At 52.7% G+C, this 10,801-nt stretch overlaps 1 protein-coding gene across 2 annotated transcripts; it reads left to right on the forward strand.

Annotated features, from left to right (window-relative positions):
- The first annotated feature begins 511 nt into the window (after window positions 1-511).
- Window positions 512-7,162, forward strand: SYT5 (synaptotagmin 5). 2 transcript variants are annotated; one of them, XM_060085308.1, is made up of 9 exons: window positions 512-687; window positions 1,790-1,892; window positions 2,459-2,631; window positions 4,265-4,384; window positions 4,500-4,667; window positions 4,992-5,159; window positions 5,456-5,573; window positions 5,855-5,988; window positions 6,585-7,162. In XM_060085308.1, the coding sequence occupies exons 2-9, from the start codon at window positions 1,814-1,816 to the stop codon at window positions 6,783-6,785; spliced, it is 1,161 nt and encodes a 386-aa protein (XP_059941291.1). In that variant the 5' UTR covers window positions 512-687; window positions 1,790-1,813; the 3' UTR covers window positions 6,786-7,162. The 2 variants fall into 2 exon arrangements, with proteins under 2 accessions (XP_059941291.1, XP_059941292.1); XM_060085309.1 differs by lacking the exon at window positions 512-687 and having other exon boundaries at window positions 1,739-1,892; window positions 5,459-5,573.
- Window positions 7,163-10,801: the final 3,639 nt, after the last annotated feature.

The raw sequence follows: 10,801 nt of genomic DNA on the forward strand, positions 1-10,801 counted from the left end.
CACAATTTGCACCTGAAAAATGTAGGTTTGGACAGTTGAGTCTCTCCGAGAAGGCTGTAGGTCTAGGGTCTGGGCAGTGTGGACTCGCTTCCCTGGAGCTAGGAGCATGGAGGCTTGCCTTCGGGGCCCGGCCTTAGGGGAACGTAGAGGGTGGAGTGAAGTCTGTATCGGATTTGCTGGAGAATTTCACGCTTATTCTCCTGTCTGGATATCTGAATAGCTGGGTCTCCGGAGAGGGTCTTCTGGGTCCTAGAACCCGATATCCTGGCCCGGTTCTATGGACAGTCCCGGGGGCTGGGGTGGGAAGAAGGGGTCTGTATGCCAGGTGGCTGGACTAGAAGGCAGAAAATCCTTGGGACCAGGATAAATATCCGTGGGCGCCCTGGTGGTTCCAGGCTGGGGCGGGACGAGGGCCGGGGCGGGGTTCTCCACCTTCCAAACACGCACGCGCACACACACATACACACTCACACACACAGGCTTTCTCTCACACACATATACACGCTCACACACACGCACACGGGCACATACGCACCCCGGGCCGGCTCCGTTCGGCCGAGCCCCCGCCCCACAGCGCTCCGCGATCAGCACCCAGGACAGCGCCAGCCACACGCGTGCGGGGGCGGGGTCCGGGCGGGGCCGGCGCCTCGGTGTCTCTCGGGAGGGTCCTGTCTAGCCACCGAGCAGGTAGGAGCCGCTGGAACCCCCTCCCTAAGCCCCATCCTCATTCCCATCCATAGAGAGATGGTGTGTGTGTGTGTGTGGTGGCGGGGACACTGGGAGAGACCAGCAGATGGAGTGGGAGGGCTCCGGAGCCTGAAACGGGGAGAATGGGATTTAGAGTCAGGTGTGGAGACAAAGAGCCAGAGGGAAGGGAGGAGCAGGCAGTGGAAGAGGGTGCGAGACCCCGGTAGACTGAGGTCAGACAACAGGCAGAGGCCAGACAACCCAGGCTGAGGAGCGGCGAGAAGCCGACGGGGAGACAGACCTCGATGTGGGGTCGAGAGAGGAATGGAGGCCGAGGCGGTCACGAGGACAGGTGTGAAGACAGAGCTCAGGGTGCGCGGAAGAGACAAACAGGCTGAAAAGGATGTGGGGGCCCAGCCAAGGCAGCAGGGCAGCCGCCCGCCCCCCACATTCCCCGCAAGAGTGGGAGAGGGAGGGCAGCCTGAGTCTTCACTCCCAGGGCCAGATGTGGAGGGAGGAGCCAGCTGTGGGCGCGTGGACAGACAGACGGGAAAGGCCGCGTCCTCCCCACTTTTGCTTGTCACGGGTATCCGGGTCTGAGGTCCCAGGTGGGACGGGGAACCGAACCAGCTTGCGCTTCTGGGACTCGGCTTCTGTGCGTCGGTCCCGCCCGTTGTCCTGGCAACAGGCCGTTGCCGGGGCAGCCAGCGCTACCTTCACCCCGCCCTCACGGAGCCAGCCGTTGCTCTGGGCAACCCGGTGAGCTGGTTCCCACGCCCGCCCTCGCCCACTTCCGGTTCAGGCCCCGGGGAAGGGCAAGGAAGGGACAGAAGTCAGCGGGATTGGATTCCTGGAGGCCTTGGAGGGAGGGGGTGTCCCTTGGGATGAGACTTGGTCCTGGAATCCACCCCCAGCCCTCGCTCTCCGTCGCAGGAAGGCTGAAACAACAACCCCCAGCATGCCTCGCGGCGATTGTCAGGTTCCCATACGGGACCGTACGGCCCAGGGTGCCGATGGGAGTTGGAGTTCTTTGTTGTTCGGATGGCTCAACGGATGCACGGGGTGGGCGTGGGGGGACTAGAGCGTTTGGGTGCCTCCGCAGAAAGAACAGTAAGACCCCGCCGCCATGTTCCCGGAGCCCCCAACACCGGGGCCTCCAGCGACCGACACGCCTCCTGACTCGAGTCGCATCAGCCACGGCCCTGGTGAGCGAAACCCGGGGTGGAGCGGAGGGAAAGCCAGGCTAGGATTCCCAAGGGCGGGGTTCGAACGGGTGTATTCAGGCTGGCGGGCTGAAAAATACGGGTGAGATTATAGTTGGCATCCTGGATTGGAATCTAAATGAAATGAAAAAGGAACAGGTTTGCAAGAAAATCAGGAACCAAATCAAGGGGTGTGGAATGGAATGGAACCGTGGATTGGTGAATTGGAAGGTCCACCTCTCCCTTCTTTTAAAGAGGAAGACTGAGGCCCAGGGAAGGGTTAAGCCTTCTAAAACACAGCAGTTGAGCAGAAAGATTAGAATGGGGGTAGAAGAGGAGGTGGAACTAATCCTAATAGGCAAGAAAATCTAGATGGTGTCAGCCTGCCTTAGGTCTTCAAATAGTTTTATATGTGAGACCAGTTGGAAGGAAAACATGGGAATAAAATGGAATGGAAATGGCTGGAGGAAAAACAAGGCCAGGATTTCAGCTGACACGTGTCATACAGAATGAATCAGGCTGCTTGTCTCTCAGGGCCTCAATGTTTGCTGTTTTCATGTCCTCTGCAGTGCCCCCCTGGGCTCTGGCCACCATCGTGCTGGTCTCAGGCCTCCTCGTCTTCAGCTGCTGTTTCTGTCTCTACCGGAAGCGTTGTCGGAGGCGGATGGGCAAGAAGAGCCAGGCTCAAGCCCAGGTCCACCTTCAGGAAGTGAAGGAGCTGGGCCGGAGTTACATAGACAAGGTGTGGCCTGGCCCAGCCCCTCAGCCCTGCTCCTTCCTTCACCCTTACTCCTCTCAATGGCCCAGCAGCCTCAGTCCCTGCTCCATCCCTCCTACACCCGCTGTATTTGCTCATCTCCCCTGTGTGTCTAGCCCTAAACTGGACCTGGGGACCTGGAGATAGGCCAGACATTCACAAGAACCTCCAGTCTGATGGGGAAGTCAGATGCTCACATAGACATTCAAAATACAGGGTGGTATGTGCCACATTAGAGGCAGTACAGGGCATATGGGAGCACAGAGAAACCACCTGACAGCCTAGGGGGTCTGAGAAGGCTTCCTGGAGGAGGTGACTTCTGTGTTGAGACCCAAAGGAATTCAGAATTAACTGAGAGCAGAGAGAAGGACATTCGACCTCAAAGGAGGAGCGTGTGTTGAGGCCTGGAATCCTGATTCTGAGGGATATTTGGAGAACAAAGAGTCATTCTTCACAATAGCTGGGGTATAGCATACAGATATCCTGTGCTCTAGGGTGAGGTTTCTGGAGAGCTCAGCAGTACCCATGTAATGAAGGTGATTGGGAGCCACAGAAGTTTTGAGTGGGGGAGGCACAAGTTCACATGGGCTTTAGGATGAATCCCCTGGAACCCTTGTGGAGGACTGGTCTGGGGCAAGGAGACAAGGGAGGAGGCTGTATGGCAGCCTTGAGAGGTTGAAGCAAACGCGAGTTGGAAGACGTCGTTGGCATGGAAAGCTACAGGTGCAAGTATCTGAGCACTGTGCCTCTGAATGCAGAGTGGAATTAGGCTCTCCTGGGAGCCAGAGTCCTAGGTTTCCAACCCAGAGCAACCCGCTCCGTGACCTTGGGAAATTCACTCTCTGTCTCTGAGCCTCAAGTTTGTGGACCATAACTAGTATTTCCTTACCTCCCTTTTCAACAAATAGCTGTTATAATTATTACCCTTAAGGGGTGTCCTTTAGGGCCCTGGTATCCAGTCTCCATCCCTCTCCCCTAAGCCAGTGACTCCAAAGACCATCAGCATCAGAATCAGTTCAGGTACTTGCTGAAATTCAAATTCTGGATCTTGTGCCAGACCTACTGAATCAGAATCTCTGAAGTGAAGGCATTTTACCACATTACTCAGGGCAATTCTGATTCACATTGTATTTTGAAAATTGGTGGCTTAGGTTAAGAAGTTTTCTGACTACTTTGTTCTAGTTTAGAATGGCAAATACACACTAAATATGCCATTTTTCCTCCATATTTTCTGTCCAAGATCACTAATCAGTGTGGCAATTTGGACAATCACCCCAATACATCCATTAATGTGTGAACTAAAATCTGCATCCATCCTGTAGGCAGTGAGACACTGTTTTTCTAGTCTAGGCATGACAAACACACTGCACGCGTGTCACCACGTCTATGCCCCACCGGTAGCAGGCATCACTAATAAAACACTGACAAACGTACCACACTGTGTTGCTATGGCTAGTCCCACCTGTGGCAGACATCACTAATCAAACACCGACTCTGCTTAGCTTGCAAGTGTTCAGGTATAGCTGGAGGGATCTGTGAGTCTCCTTTAGCTTCTGCGCCTGGGTGGATATCACTATCAGGGGAAGAGTTCACCTGCCCTTGCCCCTGGCTCCCTAAGGTGCAGCCAGAAGTGGAGGAGCTGGAGCCGACACCATCTGGGCCAGGGCAACAGGTGGCAGAGAAGCATGAACTAGGACGACTACAGTACTCACTGGATTATGATTTCCAGAGTGGCCAGGTGGGTGTGGAGGAGGGGAGATGCTTTGGAGGGGAGGGTCCCAGGGGTTCTAGCCCCTTCTTGGAGGAGGCTCTGGAAGGGAAGCTAAGACTAGGGTCCCCTTATCACTGTACAGCTGCTGGTGGGCATCGTGCAAGCTGAGGGATTGGCAGCCTTGGACCTAGGTGGCTCCTCTGACCCCTACGTGCGGGTTTACCTGCTGCCAGACAAACGGAGGCGGCACGAGACCAGGGTGCATCGGCAGACGCTGAACCCACACTTTGGGGAGAACTTTGCCTTCAAGGTGAGCTCGTGGCCTCAGTGCTTTATGCCCGGCAGCCTGTCCCCAGTCTCTGAAACACTTGGGACCGATATCTTCAGCTTTTACTGGTGGCAGCTACCAGCTCTGGGGACTATTCCACAGGACCCTGCGTTGTCCCTTAGGGGGGCACTACTGGCCCCTGGACTGCTTCGTTGGTCCTTGGGCTGTCCCAATTGGGGTCCATGGACACCCCCCTAACTGTTCCTTGGGACCCTCGCTGCCCCCACTCATCGCCTTCCACCTGGATGTGCTGTGTCCCACTTCCTACTCTCACCGTGTGCTTTCTTTGCATCCCCCTTCCCCCAGGTCCCCTACGTGGAGCTGGGGGGCAGGGTACTGGTCATGGCAGTATACGACTTCGACCGCTTCTCCCGCAACGACGCCATTGGGGAGGTGCGGCTCCCCATGAGCTCCGTGGACTTGGGGCGGCCAGTGCTGGCCTGGCGGGAGCTGCAGGCGGCTCCTCGGGAGGAGGTGAGCATGCGTGGCCACGCCCCCACATCTGGCCACGCCCACCTCAAACCCGGGCCAATCAGATCACAGGCCTCCGGGATCCTCCGGGCTCCAGCACTTACACCTACTGCAGAAGAGTAGCTCCCAGGTCCGTCCTGGTGGATCAACGCCTCCCCTCGTCAGTCCCCCTCGGATTGTACCATCCGGATCTTAACTCTGGACCATACCATTTCAACACGAGGGGGAGGGAAGAAAAATCGCAGAGGGGTTGGATGCGGAGCCCCGGTTCCGGTGATGGCTCCTTCTCCATCTTTTAGCAGGAGAGACTAGGTGACATCTGCTTCTCCCTCCGCTATGTCCCCACGGCCGGGAAGCTCACCGTCATCGTCCTGGAGGCTAAAAACCTGAAGAAGATGGATGTAGCAGGGCTGTCAGGTGTGTGGGAAGCAAGCAAATGGTGGTGGTGATGGGCGGGGGAGGTTCTCTGGCTAAGGTTCTAGCAATGTCTGGGCCCCGAGGGTCTCATAGGGGAGAGGGAGATCCAGGCTGTCATGGAGGATTTAGATTCTATTTGGGCACAGAGAAAGGGAGACCTGAGGGGTCCATGGGCTGTCTCTATGTTGTTCCAAAGAAGAGTCTCATGCATTCCCCTCAATCTGATCCCTTTGGACTCACCAGAGTGGTGGGGTTATAAGATTCCTCCTCCCTCTCCCCAGATCCGTATGTCAAGGTCCACCTGCTGCAGGGCGGCAAAAAGGTGCGGAAGAAGAAAACGACCATCAAGAAGAATACTCTGAACCCCTATTACAACGAGGCCTTCAGCTTCGAGGTGCCCTGTGACCAGGTCCAGGTGAGCTCAGACCTGCCCATAGCCCCTGCCAGAGCAGCCCTTACCCGGAGTCCCAGGCCCTTAGAAACCCCCGTTGCTAAGAGAAGGGAGACTCCTTAGCGACCCTTAGAAGCCAGGTCTTGGGGGTCTGATTGTGTCCTCAATCTCAGTTTCTCCCATGAGGACCAGGAAGCCCCTCCCCCAAGCAAGACCAGGGTGCCCGTTGCCCTCAGGAGCTCTGGTTACTGAGAAAAAGAGACTTCCCCACAACCCTAAGGCCTGGCCCCTCCACCCATTTCAAAGTCTTGAAGATTTGCCCCCCTTAGGAGGCTGACCCTAAGGGGCCTCCTAACAACCCCTGAGCAACGGGGTCCTGAGAGTTTATCTCCTTTGAAATCTGATCACAGGAAGACTCCAGAGCATCCCTGTAACCAACCGCAGGGCGATCCGCCCCCCTCCCCCTTTCCGAGCTCTAGATGAAGCCTTAGCCCAGGGGCCTAGGAAGGCCTCTCAGAATGAGGGTTGCGAGGGAGAGGGTCTCCTTAGCAATGAAACCTGAGACCCTTGCGTTACCTCCTTACCCCACTCTCTGTCTCTTCCTCCCCTGCCCACCTCAGAAGGTTCAGGTGGAGCTGACTGTGCTGGACTATGACAAGCTGGGCAAGAACGAGGCCATCGGGAGGGTGGCCGTAGGGGCAGCGGCCGGGGGCGCTGGCCTGCGGCACTGGGCAGACATGCTGGCCAACCCCCGGCGGCCCATCGCCCAGTGGCACTCGCTGCGGCCCCCTGACCGAGTGAGGCCACCGCCAGCACCCTGATCCCCACCCTCAAGCCCCTGACCCCAGACTCCTGGCCAAAGCCACGTCCATGCCCACCTTTAAGCCTTCTTTGAACGCTAACACCCCCCCCAACTCTACCCATTCCTGCCTTCTCCCCACCCCCGTTATGCCAATCATGATAACCTGCCAACTCCCCCAATATGGCACATGCCCAAAAGCCCCAGGGACCCCTGGAGGAGGGGAGCAGTCTGGGCTCCTGCCGTCCCAGGGTCCCGACCTCCGCTTTGACAATCAGTGATCCCAGCCTACTATCCCCTTGGCTCCCAGTATCCCTTTTCCTGCACAGTGTCACCCACTCCTGTCCCTGGTCTGATTCCTGCACCGCTCCTGGGACCAAATAAATACTCAGCAACTTTGCTGGCCTGGACCAGTGCTCCTTGATGGGGGTGGGTAGGGGTGAGGACTGGGAACCCAGGAGGGACTCTCCAGGGGTGGGACCACACAAGGGCAGGGATAGGGCTGCCTATCCTGGAAACACACATGGAAACTCACCCACCCACTCATCTATCCATCCTTTCACCCACTCACTCTCCCATTCACTCCATCACTTATTCATTCACTCACCCCTCCAAGCTTCAGCTTCCTCATCTGAAAAAAATCATGATAATACTAATACCTACTGTACATTTGCTGTGAGGAGTCAATGAGAATTCACTTAGTTATTCATGAATTTATCTGCTCCCTCACCCATGATTTACATAGATTTTCATACCCGTATTTCCCTCCCTCCCTTTCTTTCTTCCTTGCATCATCCATCCTTTCTGTATTCCCTGAGGCCCTCTGTGTGCCAGCTTCTGTTGGATGCTGGGGACCCCCAAATAGATGCAAATCCAGACTTTACTTCCAAGCAACTTACTGTCATCAAGGAAACAAAGTAGGTATGCAGCGTCTAGGAATGAAATCCCCAGAGAATGAGAGAAAGGGCAAGATTTCCTCAGGGAGACACAGTAGTTCCAGCTACACCTTTCTTTTTTCAAAAATTCTTTCTCTCAGTCTGTGTCTAGGAAAGTTGATCATTTTATTGGCTTCTTCCCCATCTCATGCCAGACAGGATTTCAGGTGACGGACAAAGGCCCATGACATTTGGCAAAAGAGCTCTCTGAGCATCAGGTGAAGTGGAAAATGAGCCAACAAGTACTGCCATGTGCTAAGGAAAGGGGCAGAACTTACCCCTGAGCTTCCTGGTAGCCAATGGGAAAAGGGAAATCTGATCAGTTACCTAGGTTGTGAGCTCCATGAAATTTTAAAAATTTCTCCAAAGGAATGCAGTAATTTTTCTTGTGTGAGTGAGTGTGGGGCATCTTTATAAAGACAGTACTATGTATATATTATTACTATTATTACTATTACTGCTACTACTTTTGATAATAATCCTCACAGCAACCTCATGAAATAGACACGATTATTATTCCCAGTTGACAATTGAGGAAACTGTGCTTCAGGGAATTAACATGACCTGCTCGGGATCATACATCAAGGAAGTCCTTCTCTAAATCCTGGGATTTAATGTGTTCCGAGTTAGATGATGACATTGGGATCCCTGGGTCTATGTCTCCACAAGTAAGCAGACAAATGAGAAGTATAAAACCATTACAAGTGGCGACCAAACTAGGAAAGAAACCAGTAAGGGCTCAGATCATTTAAAAAGGGTTGTCAGGGACAGCTTCTCTGAAGAAGTAGTGTTTAGGCTGTGATATGAATGACAAGAAGGCATGAGGCTTCCAGAGATGAAGGGGAAATACAATGGCATATGATCCAGTCACAAAAAGGAATGAAATACTGATGCATGCTATAGCATAGATGAACCTTGAAGACACGACTTTAAGTGAAAGAAGCCAGACGTAAAAGGCCACATATTGTATGATTCCAACTATATGAAGTATCTAAAATAGGCACATCCACAGAGAAAAAAAAAGTAGGCTAGAGGTTTTCAGGGGCTAGGGAGAGGGATAAATGAGGAGTGACTGATTAATGAGTATGGGGTCTCCTTATGGCATGATGAGCAATTTCTGGAACTAGATAGTGGTGATGGTTGCACAATACTGTGAATGTACTAAACATCATTAATTGTAAGCTTCGTATTGTGTGTATTTTAACACACACACACACACAGATGAGGGGGAAGAAAATTCCATACAGAAGGGGCCCCAAGTTCCTTGCAAAGGCTCTGGGGGCAAGAACAGGCTTGATGTATTCTCAAAAGAGCCAGGAGGCCAGTGTGGCTGGAGAGGAGCATCAGGGCGGATGTATGGGGGTGGGGGTGGGGGTGGGGACAGGACTTAAGAGACACAGCCAAGAGCCAGATCACACAGGAACTAGGGGGTGAAGCTAAGGAACTGGGATTGTATCTACATGCAGTGAGAAACCTCAGTAGGGTTTTAGAGGGAAGTGGCATGGCTTGGTTCACATTTCAGATTACTCTGGCTCCTCCGTGGAGGAAGCATTGTGGAGAGTGGCGGTGATGAAGATAAAATACATTAAGCCTCACTGGAGAAAGTCAGGATCTGGGGCTCTAGTGGGCTGAAGGCTGACTCAGGAGGGGCCCAGGTTGGCTGGCCCACTCCTGGAGGGTTGCTGAAAACTCAGCCTTCATTTCCTTCCCACTAACCAGAACTGTCCTCAGCAGGCAGGTGGACCTCCTTTCAACCCACCACACTCCTGCTAGCTGCATGTTACCTTTCCCATTTTACAGAGCAGGAAACTGAGGCAGAGAGGGTGACTGACTTGGCTAAATTCATGTAGCAGGGTGAGGAGAGGGGACAGAGAACCGAGGCTCCTTGGGTGCTGTGCCCTGGGCTGGGTGCTGGGGATGATCTGGAGATGTGTCTCACTGGAGTCCCTGCCCTTGTGGAACTCACAGACAGCTTAAGTCACCTGGCCGAGTTCTCAGCCAGCAAGTGACAGGACAAGGTGTAAACCCAGCCATGTCTGGCACCAAAAGCCACATTCTCAAGCGTCCTCAACCCCAGATATAAAGTACAGGGAGTCACAGGGTAGACTACAGTGGCCATCTGCTGAAAAAGCAGGAGCAGAATTCAGGAAGATCCCCAGCTAAGGTTGAAAGGATGATTTGGAGTTTTCCAAGGGGAGAAGGGGAGGATGTTAGAAGGAGCAACACAAGCCATAAAGGGACTTCCCTGGTGGTTCAGTAGCTAAGACTCCGTGCTCCCAATGCTCCCAATGCAGGGTGCCCAGGTTCGATCCCTGGTCAGGGAACTAGATCTCACATGCCGCAATTAAAAGATGCCATGTGCTGCAACCAAAAAAAAAAAAAAAGGAAAAAGATCCTGTGTGCCACAAATAAGACCTGGCTCAGCCAAGTAAATAAATAAATTAATAATAAATAAATAAACAAAAAAACAAGCCATATAGACCTGGAGACAAAAGAGGACTTGGTGTGGTTCCTGAGGTGTGCTGTTACCATCTCTCTGAAGCCCTGTTGTGTAGCTTGCCCCCTTCTGTGGTGTAAATACTGTCACTGTGGCTGATTTCAAGCCACCAATGTGAAGTCTGAATATAGAGTTGAGAAGAGATGCCTACTACCACACCATCCTATGGTATTTCCCAGAGTAGAACAAGGCTCCCAAAATTTAAGGCAAAGCCAAAACAAAAACAAAAACAAAGTCACCAAAACCAACACACCCAGTAATCAAGATAGATAGTATTTTAATGCAATATTTTTTTAAAATTCAAAACTAATGCAAAAAAGAAATACAAGATGGAAAAATAAATAAGATATAAAAAATTTAAAGACAGGATCTGACCCTTCACTTGGACCACTCTGCCTTATCCTAATCCTGGCCCTTATTCTAATAAAACTTTATTTACAAAAATAGACAGCCCATGGTCCTAGTTTGCCAACTTCATTTTTTAAACTATTGCATTAAAATAGCATTTCCTTCTTACAGGTACAATAGCTGTAAATAACCTTAAGACCATCAATAATTGTAAAATATAATAAAGTAGGAAGTGATGAGTTTTGAGTATGATTACTT

This window comes from Mesoplodon densirostris, chromosome 19, assembly GCF_025265405.1.
Source record: "Mesoplodon densirostris isolate mMesDen1 chromosome 19, mMesDen1 primary haplotype, whole genome shotgun sequence".
NCBI classification, from domain to species: Eukaryota; Metazoa; Chordata; class Mammalia; order Artiodactyla; family Ziphiidae; genus Mesoplodon; species Mesoplodon densirostris.

Bases quoted from the DNA above. Each gene is read 5' to 3' on its own strand.
- SYT5 (XM_060085308.1), top strand. From the start codon at position 1,814: ATGTTCCCGGAGCCCCCAACACCGGGGCCTCCAGCGACCGACACGCCT. The intron at 2,632-4,264 runs GTGTGGCCTGGC...TGGCTCCCTAAG, and splicing joins GCCGGAGTTACATAGACAAG to GTGCAGCCAGAAGTGGAGGA. The intron at 5,160-5,455 runs GTGAGCATGCGT...TCCATCTTTTAG, and splicing joins AGGCGGCTCCTCGGGAGGAG to CAGGAGAGACTAGGTGACAT.